The sequence below is a fragment of the Orcinus orca genome, chromosome 1, assembly GCF_937001465.1.
Source record: "Orcinus orca chromosome 1, mOrcOrc1.1, whole genome shotgun sequence".
Classification (NCBI taxonomy): Eukaryota; Metazoa; Chordata; class Mammalia; order Artiodactyla; family Delphinidae; genus Orcinus; species Orcinus orca.
The window spans coordinates 208,057,339-208,077,229 of record NC_064559.1 but is presented as its reverse complement, the minus strand read 5'-3'; the positions used below and the strand labels follow the sequence as shown (position 1 = coordinate 208,077,229).

The following is a 19,891-nucleotide window of genomic DNA, read 5'->3' as shown; positions in this document are numbered from 1 at the left end:
GTTTCTCTCTTTAAAGAAAAAAACAAAACTCCGCAAAGTTTTGAAAGTGTGTTTAAGAATAGGTGTGATTTTAGAGTGGAACTGCCAACCCTGGCAATTGCTGTATTGCTCTTAGAAGATTCAATTCCTGGTGACGCCTCTGGAAGGCATTTAATATTCATCTCCATTTCTGTTTCCTTCATTTCCTTTTTGTTCTTTTGACATGTTTACCCCTGTGGCTGGTGTCTAAGAAGTCAAGACACCTTGGTTTTTCTGTTAGAGTGAGCTGGGCAGCTGCAATCAGCATTATGCAAATTAGATACGGCCCATCTAGGGGCTCCTGGTTGGAGGCTAATGGAGTAGGGGGAGGGAAAGTTGTCACCCCAAAAGTAGGCCCCTCCCGTTGGCTTTGGCCAGGCCAGACACTTAACATCGTTTACATGGTTCTGCGTAATTATAAAGCTTATGTGTATAAAGCGAAGCTGTTTCTGTGAAACTGTATATTTTGTAAATAAATATATTGCTACTTTGAGGTTCATGTCTAGCTTCAGGTGTTTCTGTTGAAAGACTGTTCATCACCACCCCCAAACCATGATTAGTGAAGTGAAGACTTGGGAAGTCAGAGTCTGAGTTTGGTTTAGCTAATAGGATGGAAAATGCTCACAGCCCTTAATATACTTTTCTAGTAAATTCTCCAGAAACAAACCGCAGTAGGAATGACAGGAATAGCTTTCACAGTTTCTTCATCCCATCGTGCATTAGCTTAAATCCCAGTGAGTGGTTACCCTGCATTGTAAAAGCTGCCGCCTCCTCAGGTTCTGCAAGCGGGATTAGCGTATCCCCCGCCCCCCGCCCCGGGTGCTCCTCCTGCCCTTTACATTTGGGGGTCCCAAGTGGCTGAGCCTGTTCTGTCAATCAGCTGTGTCTGCCTAACTGATATGGTACCAGCTAGTGGTCAGCTAGTACTTCCTCCTGTGACGTTGGAGCTGCCAAAATGTGTGAATCAACACCTCTTAAAATCTTGAAAATAGTGGCCCAAGTGGGTGGTGAGCCTTGTCCAAGACTGTGGGTGGGTGTGAGGCTCCAAAGTAAGGAGGTGAAGGTGACGGGCTTCAGCGAACCGGGGTGAAACCTGCACCGGCCAGCCCAGTTGGGGGTGTTGGGCCTGAGTTGGGTCCAGAAGCACCCCTTGACGCGGGTCGCGGACACTGCGCGAGATGCTGGCCGCGGAGCAGAGCCCGGCTCGCCTTCACTTGCCAACCTCCTTGCTGGCCCCGCCCCTCCCCGCCCCTTCCGCAGGCCCCTCCTCTCCTACTGGCCGCGCCCCATTCGCTCCTCCTCCACTCGCCAGTCCCGCCCCGTCCCATGACCCCGCCCCGTCCCATGACCCCGCCCCTCCTGGTGTCCCTGCCCCTCCCTCAAGCCCCGCCGCCGCCATCTTTATTAGGGGCAGCCGGGCCTGGTGTCTGGAGATGCCAAAGTCGTGCGCGGCCCGGCAGTGCTGCAACCGCTACAGCAATCGCAGGAAGCAGCTCACCTTCCACCGGTGAGGGGTGGGGGCGCCGGGGGGCGCGAGGGCTCGCCTCGCCCGGGCCGGCGGCCGCGGCCCCCGCCGGAGCCCCAGGCCTGGCGCGCGGGGGGTGGGGACGCCGGGGCCGCTGCCCGGTCCCTGGGAGGCCCGAGGGCGTGCGGCCAAGCCCTTCGCGGAGGGGCGGCGGCCCGGGGACCGGCGAGGTCCCAGCCCGGGAAGCCCGGCGCCGCCTCGGCCGCCTGGGCGCGCGGGGAGACGGTCGGAGAGGCTGAGTAACCTGCCCTCCGGCGCACAGCCTCCCGCCGGTCCGGGGAGCCGCGCGCGGGGGAGGCCGTGGCGGGCCTGGGGCGCGCTCAGCGCTGCGCCCTTGCGGTTACTTGGTGTGCGTCCCCTCCGCGGCCCGGGGACTGTATCTCGTTCTCAGATGCTGCCCGGAACGTAGTAGGTGTTCAGTATCTGCTGCCTGATGAGCGATGCTGACGTCTCTCAGGTGTGCGGTGCTCACATCTCCGGGCCTCATGCCGGGAAGGAAGGGTGGGGAGGAGGAATGAGTACGTTCCGGCGGGTGGGCGCGCGGGGCCGGGACCTAGGGCTCTGCGGGAGCCCCGGGAGGACGGCGGAGCTTTTGGAGTCGGTCCCTGCGCGCCCCGCCTGCCGGACCGGCCGAGTGAACGGCCGCCTGCCCATCGGTCGAGTGTCGCACGCTTTCTTTTAGGTTCCAGCCAGGGCTCCTTCCTCTGCCCTGTTCAGAGCGGGACTCCAAAGGGCTGCCGCTCTCCTGTCTCCACTTCCTCTCCTCCTATTAAGGGTTTTCTTTTTCGAAGTGAATGTGTTTCTTGAGATGTAACACACAGACGGAAAAGTGCACAAATCATGAGCACACAGCCCAACCAGTTTAACAAAGCGAACAGCCCGTGTGACTGCCGTGAATTTAGAACATCACAGCCCCCAGGAGACCCCGACCGCTCCCCCTTCCAGCCCCTCATCCTCCCAGTGCCCAAGGGTAAGGCGGACTGCTTTGGCCAGTCTGGAACCTCACTGAATGGAATCACAGGCGGTACTTTTTCCTGTGCTTTGCTTACATTGTGCCTGTGAGCCCTCCATGTTGCTGGCAGCAGCAGCTCATCCTTTTCATTGCTGCATAGTGTTTTAGGAAGGTGTTTACCAGAATTGACTTGTTCTACAGTTGAAGGGCATTTGGGTGCCTCTCTTCTTTGGCCATTACGGGCACATGGCTCTGCGCATTGTTGCTGGGTCTTGCCTTGCAGCACCTGTATCCATAAGTGTCAGTCGGGTATGTACCTGGGGGTGGCGTTGCCTCTGGTTTTCTCCCATTCCAGTCAGACTCTCACCCCCACCATTCCCACAAATGAGCTCTGTCATGTCCCCAGCGGCCCTTATGATGCCACGTGCAGTGGTGCATCCTCATCTGAATTGATCTCTCTGCAGCCTGTGACACAACTGACTGCTGACGCCTTGAGACCCCCTCCCACCCGGCTTCTAGGACACTTCTCGGCCTCTTCCTTTGTCACAGTGTCCCTTCTGAGTCCCCTTGGCTGGTTCCTGCTCATTTCCAACACCAGACAGACGCTGGAGCACTTCAGGGCTCGGGCCATGCCCCTGCCTTGTCCCTGTCCCTGCTCGCTTCCCAGGGTGCCCATCTCAGTCAGGCTCATGGCTCTGCCACCCTTACCTGGGCACGGGCCCACAGTGACATCTCCAGACACGCATGTCCACCTGCCACTCGTTCAGCACTCAGACATGTAAAATGCACCTCAAATTTAACATCTGACATAGAAAACCAAGCTGCTGACCCCCCAGAGCTGCCCCTCGCACTCCCCCGCAGTCTTAGTACATGAAACTCCCTCCTTTGCTGCACGGCCCACAGGCAAACCTTACTGCTTGGTTTTCACAGTACATCCCAGATCTGCCCGCTCATCACCCCCTCCTGCTGACACCCTGATCCCAGCCACCGGGGGCCCTCCTACAACAGCCAAGGCGGACTCGCCTGCCACCCTCTGCCAGAGCCTCTGGGAAAGCCCTCCTGCCCGAGGCGAGGCCCGCAACCCCCTCGCGCCTGCGGGGCCTTCGTGCTTGCTTCTCCTCCTGATACCGCACGGCTCTCTGTCCCACTTCCTGCAGCCTCTGCTCCGATGTCACCTCTCAGGTGGCCTTCCCCACGTCCTACTCTTTCTTCCTGCACGGTCCGTGTCTGTCTGGTGGACCGGCTGTCTCCCTGTTCTAGAATGTAGGCTCCGTGAGGGCGGGGCTGTCTCTCCCACTCCTGCTTCCCCAGCACCGGAGCCGGAATGGAGGCCCACCTGGTGGCCTACCTGGCAGATGTGGCTCGGGGAGCAGGTTGCTTGGGCTCTTTGGCCACGTTCACGGTCTCAGGATGCCGCCTACAGCCACGACGGCAAAGTAGATGTGGTTTAACAGAACGAGGCTACTGAAGTTTCCAGGCTGTCCAGTAAAATGCCGTGTGGGGATGTGAAAGGCCCCTGGGACCCTGAAGTGCTGCTGCGTTCAGTGCCGCGAATCCCTCGCGCTTCCTTGCTGTGCCCCCAGGTTCCCGTTCAGCCGCCCAGAGCTGCTGAAGGAATGGGTGCTGAACATCGGCCGGGGCGACTTCGAGCCCAAGCAGCACACGGTCATCTGCTCCGAGCACTTCCGGCCCGAGTGCTTCAGCGCCTTTGGGAACCGCAAGAACCTGAAGCACAACGCGGTGCCCACGGTGTTCGCCTTCCAGGGCCCCCCACAGGTGCGCGCGGCCGCGGGGCCCCGGCGGTGGGTTGGGCGCAGGGCACAGGTGGCATTTGCGGGGACAGCAGAGGCCGAGGACTGCAGCCAGGGCAGCGCTGGCAGGCCTCGGCGTCTGGAGCCCAGCAGGCCTTGCCCTGCGCTGTAGGGAATTCGCAATTTAAAGCTGCTTTAAAAATAAGTCACGCTTCATGACAGATGCCGTGGAAGCAGCTGATGGGCGAGGGTGCCGAGAGCTCCGTCCTTCCGTGGGCTCGAGGGCGGCGGAGACCTTCCTGGCCGCACCACACTCAGACCTCGTCCGCCTCTTGCTCGTTGCCAGCCCGGGCTCGGGGGCCTGTGGCCGAGGACCTGCCACCCGCCAGGTCCCCGTTAAGGTCCTCCTGTGGCTGCTCCGCGCCGGCTCGGAGCCCTGTCCGGGGCGCAGGAGGACGATGCAGGCGGAGCGCTGGTGGGGACGGGGACAGCGGGGCAGAGGCTTGGCGGTGGCGGGGGTTTGGGTGCACTCAGCAGCAGCAGCAGCGGCTCAGGCTGGTTGGAGGGCGCTGGGGCCAGTTGGTGACGGGCGTGGACAGGTGGTAGGTTTTTGGGCGAGGCCCGTGGGCAGGGACATGGCTTTGGAAGGGCCCTCTGGCTGGCAGCTGGTTCGGAGTTCACTGTGGCCTCGCCGGTGAGGGCAGTCACAGTGGCCTGAGCCAAAGGTGGGCGCTGCGGTGAGAGGGGGATGGAGCGGGCCGACTCTGCAGCCCTGGTGGGCTGAGAGGGAGGTGGTCTGGGAGAGCAGGGCTCTGGGCCCCCGGGGACCGGGGGTCCCAGATTCCCTGAGGAAACGGTCCTGTGCACGTTGAGTTTGGCTTCCCGATGGGACGCCGAGGAGGACGTGTCTGGTGGGGCAGGATGTGCGGGTTTGGCTCAGGAGGGCTCACGGCAGGACAGTTGGGGCTCGAAGCTGTGAGGGGATCATAGCGAATCATAGTAAACCCTTGCCGTGCAGCCAGTCTCAGAGGGAGGGCCCGAGCCGGCGCCCACTGCAGCCGGGGAGGCAGAGTAGCAGTAGAACACACACGTACCGTGCTGGTTTGTTTTTATTGGGAACGAGAGGGAGGGAGCTGATGGGAACCCTGAGTTCTAGGGTGCAGGGAAGGGCAGGCGCGGCCGTCTGCCACTTGCCAGCAAACACGCCCGGAGCGCCCTGCCCTCGATCTTCCCTTTGCCCGGTCTCTCGGCCTCCCCCTCCCCAAGTCCAGGCTCCCAGTGCCTGCAGGAGCCCCCGCTGCCGTCCTTCCTGTCCTGCCCCTCGCTCTCTCTGGCCCCTGTGAGCACCTGCCCCAGTGGAGGCTCCGTGCGGGCCGGGCTCTGCTCCGCTGCTTTTATTGCCAACGTCCAGAACGTTGCCTGGCACCGACTAGGCGCTTAATGCAGGAGTTTTTGGTTTTTTCTTTTAAACATGGAAGGCCTTTCATTTTATACACACATTTCATTGTGGTAAGAACACTTAACATGAGATCTGTTCTCTTAACTCACTTTGAAGTGCACAACACAGTGCACTACAGTATCATTGACTGTAGGCACAGATGTCGTACCACGGGGCTCTAGGACTTACTCATTTTGCTGACCTGAAACTTATGTCCGCTGTTTAGGAACCCCACACCCCATCCCATTCAATCAGTGTGGTTACTGTCACGCATCTGTGGTAAACTGCTCGCCCTGAAGTCAGCCATTACAGGTTAACAGCTGGGGGGGCGTCGGTGGCCCTGCTCCTTGGCGCCTCCGGTGCCTAGGGGTGGGGAGAGTTGTTTCTGGCGCCCGCGGCCCCAGCTCAGCTCTGATGAGGTCTGGGGGCTGCAGGCTCTCAGCTGGATGTTTCCCACTATGTGGCTGCCACTTTGAGTCACCTACTATGCACCTTGAAGAGTGCCAGGCCCTGGGGCAACACGTACAAATCAGACAGGTCCCTGGCTTCACCGGGCCTCTGACCCGAGATTGGGAACACCTTCGGAGAAGGAAGGGAGCCGGGGATGGTGAGAGGAGAGCTGGGCTGGGTTCTGGGCGCAGTTTACTTGAGCCTCAGCCGGCGGAGCGTGAGGACAAAGGCGCACGAGGCCTGGCGCGGGCTCTCGGGGCGCGGACCTCCTGCCCGTACCCCGGGGCCCGTCTGCAGCAGCTCCGTGTCTTTTGCAGCTGGTGAGGGAGAACACAGACCCTGCCGGCCCGAGTGGAGATGCTGCCTCTGAGAAGGGAAAGGTGAGTCTGCCCTGCTGGTCACCGAGCGCTCGGACTGCCCTCCAGGCTGGCCTGCTGGGTTTGGATTCTCTCGTTTCCTAGAAAAGGGAAAGCCAAAGCCTTCTGTGCCGCCTTCTTCCTGTTCAGTATCAAGCAGTGGCAGCTGGTCACGTCTGGCTTCTGCTTCGTGTCTAAGGGTCTGACCCCAGGCCGTGGAGGAGGCTGGCTGTTCTGCAGGCGCCCCGGCTGCCCCCGGGTGGTGTGCGGGGACCACTGGCGGGACAGACAAGTAACAGCTGGGGAGGATCCGCTTCTGTGTCAGTCAGTGGCCTCCTCTGCCCTGTCATTCCCAGGTCCTCCCTGAGACGGGGGCCGGGGAGGGTGGCCCAGGGAGGAAGGTGGACACGACGCTCGAAGCGCCGCAGCTGCCCCCGGACGCTGGAGGCCCCGGAGCACAGGTGAGGCCGGGCCAGGTGCGAAGGCAGCGCATGGCTGGTCTCAGCTCGAGGGGATTTGCTTCAAACAGAAGGAAGAAAACGTGCCTGAACCAGAGCACCACGACGTGTAGCCTGGATTCAGACCTCACCCGTGAACTTAGCTGCGACTGGGCAGCTCTGGGCTTCGGGAGGGCTTGGGGAAGTGCGTCCTGCCGCCCTGGCCGTTGCTTGTCTCTCACTGACCTCTGTCCTCAGGTCCCGCTACACAGACCGGAAGCCACTGGGGTCCCTGGTCAGCCGGCCAGCCCCACGCAGCCGTCCGATCACAGCTACGCCCTTTTGGACTTAGACGCTCTGAAAAAAAAACTCTTCCTGACGCTAAAGGAAAATGAAAAGCTCCGCAGGCGCCTGAAGGCCCAGAGGATGGTGATGAGGAAGATGTCCAGTCGCCTGCGTGCCTGCGGCGTGGGGCAGCCGGGACTCCAGGCCAGGCTGTGGCCCGGGCAGCAGAGCTGAGCCCGCCAGATGGGCCTTCTCCGCGGAGCCGCCGGGAGGAGGGGCAGTGGTCTCGGGGCTCTGGCCGTGGGCGGACCTTTCAGTCCTGCCCTGACATTCGCTGGGCTCCGCCTATTGTGAACGGTAGTGGCCTCAGGCTGGGAGGGGCGGGGCCGTGAGCACAAGCTGGGCGAGCATCCTTGGAACCAACAGCCCGAGGAGCCATCCTGGGCCAGTGTGGCTGACCCTCCCCAAAGGGGAGGAAACGCGTTTCCTTGAGGGGCAGCTGGGCCCAGGGGGGCCGTAGGGCGCTGGCACTCTCCAAGGCAGCGAGTGGCCCCCTGTCGCCTGGACGGCCGGCTCTCTAAGTGGCTGAGGCTGGCTTCTGTCCTGGGAGCGCCTCCTTGCCCCGCCAGGTGTGAGTGAGCAACGTAATAAAGTGTCTTCCTACACCGCGCTGCGCGTTTCCTCCTTTATTTAAAAACAAGGGAGCGCTGGCTTGAGGTTCCCTCTCCTGCCGCGCCTGGCTGCTTCTGACACTGCCTGCCCGTTTCCTGTTGAAGAGCCAGCAGGGCGTGACCAGCTCTGACTGACTACCAAAAAAAAGGTGCCTTTAAAGAAAACAGGAATCCTGGCCTATGCGATCTCCTAACTTGGACTCTGTTTCTCAGGCAAATGTGTGACACAGAAAACTGATCCCCGTGGTTCAAACCATGGTTTGAACGTAGGCATAAAGGGCGGCACGAGGCTTGTGAGGAGGGGGCACATCCCTCATTTCGCTCACTCCTGAAGCGAACACAGACGCACCGAAACACTGCCCCTGGCTTTCAGGAAAGGTTTATTGTGGTAAGAGAGTGTCCCCTGTACAGTGACCCGCCCGCCGGGCAGGGACACAGGCTGCGGCCGAGGTCGCACTCCGCTAACGCGACGGTTATTGCATGATGTACATTCAGAGCGGCAGCTCGCAGGAAACCTTTTTAAAGTGGAGATAAATAGTACAGAACTGGACAACCTGAACTGAGTTTTAAAAGTGGAGGAAGGGGGTTATGAGTGATTTCTCCGGTACCAACGTCAGGAGTGAAGCCTGATTTTGACAGTAGCTGCGGAGAGGCTGTCAGAACCACCACCAGCCAGGCCTCTGCTCCTCCGGTAACTGTTCACAGGCCAGGCTGTGCAGGAGGCTCCTGGTCCTGAAATATTATGCATCCACAAAAGAGGCAAGTGAAGGAGGGGGGTCCTGGGAGCAGACACCCAAAAAGGGGTCCCGGTGAGGAAGAGCTGGACTGGCCAGGCGTGGGAGCAGCTGCGCCGCCTGGTGGCGGCGAGCGGGAGCGGCGCCCGCCGGAGCCCAGCGTCCCCTTCTCCTCCTGAACCCCGCGCTCTAGTGGGGCTGAGCTGTGTGGGGCGGGGCGGGAGGCATCGCGTTTTCCCGCGAGGACACGGGTGGCTCCTGGGACCCGGAGTTCCACCCTCTGTCCCAAGCCAGGTGCCAGTGGAATGGCTTGAGTTCTGGGAGGGGAAAAAAAGAGACTAATTTCCAAAACCATTTGTTCTCAGATAAAAAGCAGATTTATAAACCCACACAATCCTCTCCAGATTCACTTAGTGATATTTCAGCAGGAAAAGGTGGTTTTCAGGAAGTTGACCGAACAGATGCTCACTTGATTTGGAGATTCTGCTCGTGGGGACTCCTTCCTTCCATTTCATTTTCCACGTTCAGTGTGGATTTCAGGAAAAGTAGTTCACAGTCCTATGCGTGAGGGCAAGGTGTTCATAAGTACCTCACGGCAGACCAAGAGCTACTGGGGGGTTGCAGCCGGCACACGTGCTGAGGAACCTGGGGAGGGACCTGGAGGCTCCAGGGGCCCAGGGCCCTTCCTGGCAGGACATGATCCTTGGGAACAGACACGGGCCGTGCTGTGGTTCCGGTCCAGGTGGGGCTGCCTCAGTCCTACCTACAGCACCCGGAAAGCGGGGTGCCTGCGGGTCCCTTCACATAATTGATACAGTGCCACCTTCTACAGAAATATAAAATAAACACATCTGACGTCTGGAGTTTTTTCCTGTTTCCAAATTTGTAGACTCCCAGGGAAAGGTTTTTTTGTAGCCTCGTTTAAATCTGGTTTCTCAAGCAGTTTATCCATCGGTATCAATTCTGTGAGCTGTAAAAGAAAAGACAAACTCAGGGCGTCCAAAGGCAACTGCTTCCACGCCTTCTTTCCACTTCGGGGGTTTGGCCATCACCAGACCAGAGGCTGCCGGCCTGCAGCTGAGCAGAGTACAAGCTGCTGACAATCGTCTGGTTCAGCACACAAACGAGCAGCTGCGTCTGCTTCCCACGCAGCCGCCCGAGCTGCAGTTTCCAAGCACAGAGCTCACTCTAATTCCACCTGGGAGAGGGCTGACCCCTCCCTCGGGGCGTCGCTTCCCGGCTCCGAGCAGGTTGCGAGGCCCAAGCCTGCTGCTCCCCGGCAGAGGACAGGGGGAAGGCGCTTGTCGCCCCTCACTCGGAGCTCCCCGAGGGCCTCCCGAGGCCCGGGCACAGGGCGGGTGATGGCCAGGGGCAGCTACTCACACTGCTTTGGTATCCGGAGCGTCTCGCTGTCGAGCGCCATCACCTGATGCAGGACACCTCGGAACTGGTAAAGCACTTTCAGGTTCTTCTCTTCGCCCACACACGGGTCATAGAACCCAGGCAGCCCGGCCTGTAACAAGCAGACAGAGCAGACAGATTCTCACTCGAGGCAGTGGTTTAAAGCCCAGCAGCACTGCCGTCTGCCGCCACCTGGAGGAGCAGCGTGGAAGGGCCTGGACTTGCCCTAGGGAGCGGCCCACAGAAGATGCAAACTTGGGAGCTTGAGGAAAAGAAACGAGAATTTCAAAAAGCTGCCTGTTGAGTCCTAGACGTCGCCCTCCCAATAGGCCCCTTCTGCCACACTAACGGCACCTCTGTCTTCACAGAAGCCATGCCGAGGTGGGGGGCTAGCAGCCTGTTCAGGGAACGAGGGCTCTTTGGCCTGAGCTCCTCTGCGCTGTAACTCGCCTCCATCACCCACGCCCCGGGCCCCACCGCGAGCCTCAAACGTGCTACGGGCGACCTCATGCTCCTTCTGGAACGAGGCAAGGCATAAGCAGAGTGTGTGCTCCTGGGGGCAGGAGGTATGCTTTGCTTGCTGGTGTACCTGGCGCACGGTAGGGGCTCAATGATACCTGGCAACGAACAGATGAACAGATGAAGTCAATGGCTCCGGTGTGGCTGTAACTTGGGTGCTGGGCAGCACCCGGCAGTGAGTGTGGCAGCACGCGAGGTTCTGCTGCAGTGAAACGGCCCCTTTGAGGGGCCGCCGTCCGTCCCTCTTCCCCAGACGCCCTTCCTGTCTGAACCCCAGGGCCCCCGAGCGCCCACCTTGGAGGCCTCCGTGAGGATGAGCTTGGAGTCCTTCACCAGGCACTGCAGGGGCACAGTCACATCAATCACCTTCACCTTCTCGCTCTTCTTGCTCTTGTCGTTGACAAATTTCCCGTACCAGGCGTTGACGATGATGAGCCCTGAGGATGGGCCCGGTCAGGGTGGGGCGGCCGTGGCGGGTGGCCCCCTGTGCAGCCGGGCTGCAGGGACCACACGCTCCTGTGAGACCCCAGCACCCACCCCGTCCCCAAAGGGGCCAGGCCTCCTTACCCATTCTGGACTCTTCGGCCTCGATTATTCTTCGGACAGATTCCTGCATCAGCTGAACCTGCAAAGAACAAGGATGCCACCCTCAGGGCCTCCCTGGGCTCCACCTCTGTTGAGAGCCACGGCTGCGTGCCCAGTGCCTGTCAGCCCTGCCCCATCCACTGTCCGTTTCTCCTGGACATCACTGCTATCATAGGTCATGGAAAAACAATTCACTCAAAGGGAAGGAAGAGGACAATCCCCACCACTTAAAAAAACCCTCTTATGGGACTTCCCTGGTGGGGCAGTGGTGAAGAACCCGCCTGCCAATGCAGGGGACACGGGTTCCAGCCCTGGTCCGGGAAGATCCCACACGCCATGGAGCAACTAAGCCCGTGTGCCACAACTACTGAAGCCCGTGCACCACAACTACTGAGCCCACGAGCCACAACTACTGAAGCCCGTGCACCACAACTGCTGAGTCCGTGAGCCACAACTACTGAAGCCTGCGTGCCTAGAGCCCGTGCTCTGCAACAAGAGAAGCCACGGCAATGAGAAGCTCGCGCACCACAACGAAGAGCAGCCCCCGCTCGCTGCAACTAGAGAAAGCCCACGTGCAGCAAGAAGACCCAGTGCAGCCAAAAAGAAGAGGAAATGACCAAGGAAGTTGTTGGGGAAGAAAAGCCTGAGACCTGAGGCCCCTGAGACCAGCATACAGGGTGTGAAGCACTTCCCCCCACAGCCCTGGCTTAAGAAGCATGGGCTCGAAAAGAGCGGCCTGTGCCCTGCACGACAGGCAGAACAGTCCCAGAAGCCACGGAGCAAAGGACCTGCAGGGTGACGGTGATGCAGCACTTACAGCAGCTTCTGCCTCTTGTTTCTTCTGCAGGATGTCGGTGGCTGTGCTTTCCCTTTGCTTCTCCAGCTCCCTAATGCGAGAAAAAGAAGCTGCACGTGAGGAGCGCGGCGTTAGCGGCAGGGAGACAACAGGGCCCCTGGCTGGGCCTGCGCCTGCAAACAGCCTGTGATCTTACTGAGCTCCCCGTTCTAGAACTTTAAACAGTATTTCCAAGGCGAGCTCAAGTAAATCTGTTCATCCCAGACCTGTGTGGCTTCCCTGTTGTCCCCAGATGGCTCTTCCCGACCTCTTCCGCAGAGCACATGGGAAACCCAGCACTGTGGGAGGAGGGCTCCACACGGCAAGAATTGCAGGAAAGGGGTCAGCGGAGAAGGTGAGAATCACAGGAGATGCCACCAACCTGGCATCATCACATGACCCTTTTGACAGGGACACTGCATACTACCTTAGACACATCCATGTACTTTGCCAGGGAAGCACATGCCTGTCCCATCAGACTTGACCCAGCACATTCTCTGCTCCAAGCCTGAAGTCTCCTGAGGCATTAGGACCCTGAGCTCTAATGAGTCAAAGGCTAGAGGGGCCCCAAGAGGAGAGTCATGCCTTTCTCCCAGATTCTCTAAGCTCAACGAGTTATTAAATTAGATCATTATAAAGTAACAAATCTAAACCACCTCTCAGATTTAATGTTATGCTAATGGCTTATCTATAAGAAACTGCAAAATAAATTATATCTCGATGACTTCTAAGACTATAGTTAACGCATGCCTTGTATGTAAGAACTCAGAACCCAATCCTCCTGAATTCAGTGCCAGGAAAAGAAATGGTTAGAATGAGAAAAAGGAACACTTGTCATTTCTGTGGTCATGGTTTATAGTCCCAACAGTTTTGTAAACTAACTCCAATTCTTTCTGAAAGTAGGAAATGTGGGTTAACAGTAGTACTACTATGAACTAACGACAAGAACTAGTTAACATTTATCGAGGACGTGTTGTGGACCAGACACCGTGGTAATAAGCACTGTACACGGACCAACGCGTGTAGTTGCCCTAACAGCCCTGCGGGGTAGCTTCCGTCACCTCCAGTTACAGATGAGGAAGCTGAGCACAGTGCGGTGCAGTGGTGTCCCCGCCCCGTGCTGTGAACTCACTTCTCCTTCTGAGCCCTGAGGTAGGGTCTGATGACCAGGCGGTGCAGAGCGAAGTAGAGCACGAGGGGCCCCACGGTGGCATAGAACACGGCGCTGGGGAGCAGCTGGTCCGTCAGGTGGATGGGGAAGAAGTAGGTCTGACTGGCCCTGTTTAACCTGAAAACAGAACAAAGCCGAGCGCCCACATGAGCCAGGTTCCCAGGGAAGGGAATGGGGTCTCAGCCCCAGGAAGAGAACCTCTCAATACACGGGACTCCAGGAGGAGGAGGAGAGCCTGAGGCTTCGAAGTCCACTCCCGGGTGGTCCCCTGTCCCAAGGTTTAGCCGCTGGATCTGTGTAAGTGACGGAAGAAAGGTGTCACGACTTGCTGACCACAAGCAACAGACTAACGCCCGACCAAAGTAACTGTGGCCTGAGGAGACAGGAGTGGCCACTCCTCCAGGGGTCCTTTCTGCTTTCAGCGATGGCTGAGTAGTTCCTACTGGACCAATCATCCCACAGACATCAACTGTAAACTCTGGATCACACATAACAAACACCTTCAGGGACTGGATAGCAACCAAGGGCAGAAGAACTGAACGGCACTGGTGAATTTCCTGATACTTTTTAAAAACAGCTTTTAGCCTGAGGGCAATTCTCAGTCTGTACCATATGGATGATTAAAACTGGAAAGAAATCTGCAGTCCTATTGGACTGAAGGACCAGACCTCAGAGTTTGGGGCAACCACTGCAGCTGGGAAGAGGGGGTCCCCCAAAAGGAAAGTCCCAGGTGGGGAGTCCCAGGTTCTGTGTATAAATGTGCCACAGGTCTCCAGCTGACCCCTGGTCTACCAGTGGCCGCCACACAGGTGAGTCCGAGTTTGCAGTCTGACTTCAGTCAAGTTAACGACCTTCTAAAAGGAAAAAAAGACCATGCTTTTTGGGAAAACATAACAGAAAACAGAATTTCTACAATATATTGTTTGCAATACCCAGAATACAATACCGACTACTCTACGTACCCAGATACAACGAGAGAAAAAGAAAACGAACAGAGACCGACCCCAGATGACCCAGATGTTGGAACCAGCAGATAGGATTTTAAAGCAACTATTTTAACTCTGCTCGAAGACATAAAGTATTCACTGATGATTTAACAGCAGACTGGATATGAGACAAGAGTCAGTGAATTTATAGATTAATATAAACGATCCAATATGAAGAACAAAGAGAAAAAGGACTGACAGCAAATGGGCAGAGCCTCAGAAACGTGTGAGACGACATCCAGAGGTTTAGCACACGAGTAATTAGGGCCCCAGAGAGGAGAGGATGGGGCAGATATTTAATATTAAATATTTAAAGAATTAAATGGCCTAAAAGGTGCAAATTTGATAATTTTACAAAAATACATACATAGATTTACAGATGCAAGAAATTTAGCAAACCCCAAGCAGCATAAATACAACAAAACCACATGTAGGTCAGCAGTCAAAGTGCCGAGAAACAGAAGTGAACAAGTTGAGTAGCCAGGAAAAAACCAAAAAAACCACACACATTACATGCAGGGTATGTTTCAAATGACCAACAACTTGTAAGGAACAAAGGGAACCAGAAGACAGCAGAACACCTTGAGAGTACTGAGAGAGAACTCTGTTAACCCTGAATTCTATACCCAGGGATGGGACACTTCAATAATAATGAAAGCAACTCCAGAACTGATAGACACTCAAAACTAAAACAAGAAATCAAACAACCCAATAATAAAACAGACAAAAGATGTGAATAGAGATGTCACTAAAAAAAAGATATGGATGTCAAATAAGCACATGAAAAGATGCTCAGTATCTTAGACATCAGGGAAATGCAAATCAAGACCACAATGATCTGCTAAAACAGCCGACACTAAAAAAAACGACCCTACCAAGGGCTGGGGAGGATGTGAAGCAACGAATTCTCGGAGCTGCTGGTGGGAAAGTGAGATGAAGCTGCTACTCTGGAACACAGCTTGGTGCTTTCTTATAAAGATCATGAATCAATGAAATAGAAAACAGATAAACAGGGGCTTCCCTGGCGGCACAGTGGTGGAGAATCCACATGCCAATGCAGGTGACACGAGTTCGAGCCCTGGTCTGGGAAGATCCCACACGCCGCGGAGCAACTAAGCCCGTGTGCCACAGCTACGGAGCCTGCGCGCCACAACTACTGAGCCCACGTGCCACAACTACTGAAGCCTACGAACCTAGAGCCCATGTTCTGCAACAAGAGAAGCCACCGCAATGAGAAGCCTGCACACCGCAATGAAGAGAAGCCCCCGCTCGCCGTGACTAGGGAAAGCCTGCACAGCAACGAAGACCCAAATAAATAAATCATTTATTTATTTAAAAAAAGAAAACAGAGAAAATGAAAGAAACCAAAAGCTGGTTCTTTGACACGTGAAGTGCCTTAGCTAGACTGATTAAGAAAAACGTAGAAAGAACACAAATAAGCAACGTTAGGAATGAAGAGACATCATCTATAAATAACTACTGACATCAAAAGGATAAGGGGGTATAAGAGCAACTTCATGCTAACAAATTTGACACAGATGAAATGGACAAATCCCTTGAAAAACACAAATTAACAACACTGACATAGGATGAAACAGAGAGAGTAAATCCTAAGAGTTCTCATCACAAGGAAAAATAATTGTTTTTTCTATTTAATTCTGTATCTATATGAGATGGTAAATGTTCACTAAACGTACTGTGATAATCATTTCATGACGTATGTAAGTCAAATCATTATACTGTGCACCTCAAATTTATATAATGCTGTATTGTCAGTTATATCTCAATAAACTGGAAGAAAAAAAGATGAAACAGAAAATTAGAAGAGCCCTATATTTATAAAATAAATTGAATTCATTATCAAAAATACTCCTACAAAGAAAATTCAGGCTCAGTTGATTTCATTGGTAAATTCTATGAAACATAGGGGAAAAAAAACCATTCTTACACAAATTCTTTCAGAAAATAGAGGAGGGAACAATTCCTAACTCATTTTATCAGGCTGGCATAATTCAGTCCAAAACCTGACAAATATACGATAAAAAGAAAATTATAATCAGCATCCCTTAAAAATATAGATTCAAAAATTCTTAGTAAGAGAACAGCAGATCAAATCAAGCAACATATAAAAAGTATTATATGTCACGATCCAGTGGAATTTTCCTCCACAATTTTCCTGTAAGGTTGGTTGAACGTTCAGCAATTACCGTGATTCATCAAATAAACAGAACATAAAAGTTAGCAATTGCTGACCTGAGGTGCCTTCTAGTAAAACTTTCATTTATTTACCAATACAATTTGGACAATTCAGCCTGTTGATAACAGGAAACTTGGCTGAAGTGAAAATGTTTCTTTCCAAAGAGGCAGGGTGGCATCCTTGGGATAAGAATTCAATTCAGATCATGTCACGTAACATCTGCAGTGGAGGAGTGTTTAAGGCAGATACAGAGTCGCAGAGAACTGTGCCTCGTCGGTGGTCCCGATGTGGGGGTGGGGAGGAGAAGGGACTGGGACACAGGGGACCAGACGGCTCCCTGCACCCTTCATTAAATCTAGGGCGTCCTCAAATCTCATCTGAGAGGAGAGGTGCCTGATGCCAGCTCTGGCCTCGGCTCCACGGTTGAGACATGGTCTGCTTCCTCTCGCTCACCGAGTCCCTCTTCAGTGCCAGGTTGTGTTCCAGGTGGCAGGAGTACAGAGAATAACTAAACAGACTAAGTTAAAGCGCTTCTGATGAGGGGCAGCGGGGGATGGATGGCCTGTCTGGGGTGAGGTGAGGGCCGCTAAGTTTTCACAGGGCAATGAGGGCAATCGGGTGACACGCGCAGAGACCGGAGGGCACTGAAGGAACCAGCCACGTGGTTACCGGGGACTGAGGAACGGCACATGTTAAGCCCAGAAGCAGAAGCAGGCTCGGTGTGGTCCCAGGGCAGCCAGTGTGGCTGGAGTGGGGCGACCAGGGGGCAGAGAGGACAGTGAGAGGCCAGGTCGCAGAGGGTCCTGAGGACTCTGGCTTTTGCCCTGAGTCGAGGGAGTCGCTGAGGGCTTTAAGCAGAAGGCTGACATACACTGGCTTAGATTTTAAAAGACTGTCTGTGTGGAGAAAAGTGTCCCAAGGGTGAAGGAGATCGGTCAGGAGGACACTAGTAATTCCATGAGACGGTGGCCGCAGAGGTTGTGAGAAATGGTCAGATTGAGGATGTGCTTTCAGACGAGAGCCAAGAGGATTCCGAGATACACTCAGTTCAGAGTGTGCGGGGGGAAAGGGTGGTGAAGGTGAGCTCTAGGGTTCTGGACAGAACCCACGGAAAGATGGAGCACTGAGCAATGAGATGGGGAGACTCCAGACACGGCAGGCTTTGAAGGGCACATGTGACCGAGGGCAGGGGGAGGACCGGGGCTGCAGATGTGACATGGGGATGCTGTGAGGTATCTGAGGAGAGATTCGGGAAAGGACGAGGGATCTATGAGCTGGAGGCCTGTGGGGAGCGCCAAGCTGGAGCTAGAACTGTGAGCGTCCCCGGAGCCCGTTGCTACTGAAGCCAGGATGCCGGATCAGACCGCCGGGGGGTAAGTCTAGGCCGACCAGGGCCCGACAGTGGGGCCTCCGCTTAGAGGCAACCAGCCAGTCAGGTGAAGCCAGAGGCAGCTCGGTGAGGCCGGCAGGCGGGGGAGACAGGGTCCGTGTGCAGGCGGGAAGGATCTGGTAGAGAGAACCCGAAGCTGCTGCGCCGATGACCATGCAGTACACGTCACACTGTGAGGGCCGCAGCCGGGTGGGAGAGCGGGCGTGCGGGGCCCGCACCCGGGCCAGCGGGGAGGCAGAGGGTGGTAAGAGACAGGCGGGGTGGAAGACGGGCCGGGGGGCACAGGGAGGTTCTCTGAGGCAGAGACTCAGACCTCACTGAGTGAACGTCGGGCTTCTGGACTCCTTGACATTTGCTTACACACGCAGACAGACGCAACCGCATCTCTAAGAACAGAATCACAAAGCAAAGTCTCCTCCTTCCTTAATGTAGGTAAAGCCCAGGTGAGTTACAAGGTACCAGATAATCCCTGGCCAGAAGGACGAGTTCAACATACTTGACTTTGAGAGAAACTCCCTGCGGGACTCCAACGCTGACAGCTGCACCCAAAACGCTGTGCCTGGAGATCTTCCTCTCTGCCCCGTACTCCACCACCGTCCCGAAGAAGCCTGCCCTGCAGGAGCAGACCCCAGTGAGCGAGCAAGGGCCCCTCCGCTTCTGATCCCTCCTGGGTCCCTCCCAGTCACCACGGGCAACTGTCACTCGGGCCAGAGGCCGGGGCCCCTACCCCCAATTCTCTCTTGCCCTGCCAACCACCCACAGGGAGGACGTTCACCACTGACCCCTGGTCAATGAAAGGAAGAGTCAGGACACCGGACCCTGGGCGCGACCGCAGGCAGCTTACTGCAACCAGCGCCACTGCCAGAAACCCCTACACAGATCAAGCGTGCTCCCGCGTCAGCCTGGCCAGGACTCACTTGAGGGATCCTTTCACGCGAGTCTGATCGTCATCCTGGAATTTGTGCTGATAGCTGATCAGCGCGAAGGAGTGAGGGATTCCAAGCTGGGGAGACACAGAGGGAAGAAGGAAGGCAGTTGAGACTGAAGTAAGCAGGGTCGCCCTGTCCCACAAAGTGTGTGAAAATTTGCCAGGAGCCAATATTTAAAAACTGGGAGATTTCAAATACTTCCCATGAAAAACAGAAACTCCTGCACACCGAGCCTGTGCTCTCACAAGGGTAGCGGCTGCCCGCCAAAGGGTGGCTGCTGACTCCCCGCGCTCCTGCCCAGCCACCGTGGCCCCTGCGCGCACGACTCTGCTGGGGCGCCACTTACTGACCACGGCTCTCTCCCACCCCGATTCTGTGGGCTTCTCTCACCAGAAAGGTGAAAAAGGCCTTTTGCTTTAGGGCAGTTGGAACACAGCTCCCGTGGGGGCCTGAGAACAACAGCGTTCAACTCCTGAGTGTGGGTGGACAGAACTCGCCCTTCGGCCATGTGGGCGCTGGATTTGGGGGTGAGCAGGGGGAGGGTGGTCAGGGGCCCACAGAGGGGCTGGAGGAGGGTCCCCCTGGAGGTGTCCTCACCTGCAGGGCCACGGTGAAGTGGCTGGTCTTGGTGTCCCGGACGATGCTGGTGTTCATGGCCGACTGGATGCCCCAGCGCCACTGCAGGTAGCCCACCGTGTTCTTGTCCAGGTTCCGGGCCAGGACAGTGGTGAGGCCAGGCCGGATGCCACGGGATGAAAACTGTAGAGCACAGTTTGTCGTCACAAAGCTGGGGGGACACACAGAAAGAAAGGGTCCTGGATGACAGTGGCCACAGCCGTGCTAGGCCCCGTCCTCTCCGCCAGCCCACACCCTGCTCGCCATCACTCCCACGGCTCCCCGCCCGCGATCCAGGGAATCTCTCCAGTTACCCACCCGCCAAATGGCACTCCCCACCTCCATCCCATTCCAACTTCAGCTACAGCCAAAGAGGCACCTGCATGTCTGCGCTCCTAAACCAGCAGATCCAATCCTGTCGCAAGTCAGAGCCACCTGCGGAGGTTCCCAAGCTTGGCTGCACGCTGGACTCACCTGGTGACTCTGAAAACACCGATGGTCGGCTCCTGCCCCTAGGTGTGCTGATTTATAGACCTGGTGTGGGAAAAGCTAGCCAGGTGACGCAAACGTGCAGCCAGTCTTGAGAAGCCCTTATCCAGGGCCCACCCCAGACCAATGAAGTCATTCTTTTTGGGTGGGGGCCCAG

General features: G+C 56.2%; 2 protein-coding genes across 11 annotated transcripts in view; one reads left to right on the top strand and one right to left on the bottom strand.

Annotated features, from left to right (window-relative positions):
- The first annotated feature begins 1,391 nt into the window (after positions 1 to 1,391).
- THAP3 (THAP domain containing 3) lies at positions 1,392 to 7,882 on the top strand. Of its 10 annotated transcripts, XR_007476484.1 has the most exons (6): positions 1,401 to 1,525; positions 4,079 to 4,271; positions 4,469 to 4,721; positions 6,452 to 6,514; positions 6,847 to 6,951; positions 7,186 to 7,218. XR_007476484.1 is itself a non-coding variant. In XM_049708062.1 (5 exons), exons 1-5 carry the CDS (start codon positions 1,452 to 1,454, stop codon positions 7,444 to 7,446), a joined length of 723 nt encoding a protein of 240 aa, XP_049564019.1. In that variant the 5' UTR covers positions 1,392 to 1,451; the 3' UTR covers positions 7,447 to 7,882. The 10 variants fall into 10 exon arrangements, 9 of the variants coding, with proteins under 9 accessions (XP_049564019.1, XP_033288710.1, XP_033288709.1 ...); XM_049708062.1 differs by lacking the exon at positions 4,469 to 4,721 and having other exon boundaries at positions 1,392 to 1,525; positions 6,820 to 6,951; positions 7,186 to 7,882; XM_033432819.2 differs by lacking the exon at positions 4,469 to 4,721 and adding an exon at positions 1,935 to 2,000 and having other exon boundaries at positions 1,392 to 1,525; positions 6,847 to 7,882.
- Positions 7,883 to 8,246: 364 nt separating this feature from the next.
- Positions 8,247 to 19,891, bottom strand: part of DNAJC11 (DnaJ heat shock protein family (Hsp40) member C11) — a 71,264-nt gene continuing 59,619 nt past the window's right edge. The window contains exons 8-16 of the mRNA XM_004272343.4: positions 19,228 to 19,417; positions 18,619 to 18,704; positions 18,198 to 18,314; positions 13,090 to 13,245; positions 11,940 to 12,009; positions 11,105 to 11,162; positions 10,832 to 10,974; positions 10,001 to 10,130; positions 8,247 to 9,587 (exon numbers count right to left, since the gene is read on the bottom strand). Of these exons, the coding sequence (XP_004272391.1) occupies positions 9,562 to 9,587; positions 10,001 to 10,130; positions 10,832 to 10,974; positions 11,105 to 11,162; positions 11,940 to 12,009; positions 13,090 to 13,245; positions 18,198 to 18,314; positions 18,619 to 18,704; positions 19,228 to 19,417 (976 nt within the window). The 3' untranslated portion in view covers positions 8,247 to 9,561. The remainder of the gene's footprint in view (positions 9,588 to 10,000; positions 10,131 to 10,831; positions 10,975 to 11,104; positions 11,163 to 11,939; positions 12,010 to 13,089; positions 13,246 to 18,197; positions 18,315 to 18,618; positions 18,705 to 19,227; positions 19,418 to 19,891) is intronic.

Bases quoted from the DNA above. Each gene is read 5' to 3' on its own strand.
- THAP3 (XM_033432818.2), top strand. From the start codon at position 1,452: ATGCCAAAGTCGTGCGCGGCCCGGCAGTGCTGCAACCGCTACAGCAAT. The intron at 1,526-4,078 runs GTGAGGGGTGGG...CTGTGCCCCCAG, and splicing joins AAGCAGCTCACCTTCCACCG to GTTCCCGTTCAGCCGCCCAG. The intron at 4,272-6,451 runs GTGCGCGCGGCC...TGTCTTTTGCAG, and splicing joins CCTTCCAGGGCCCCCCACAG to CTGGTGAGGGAGAACACAGA.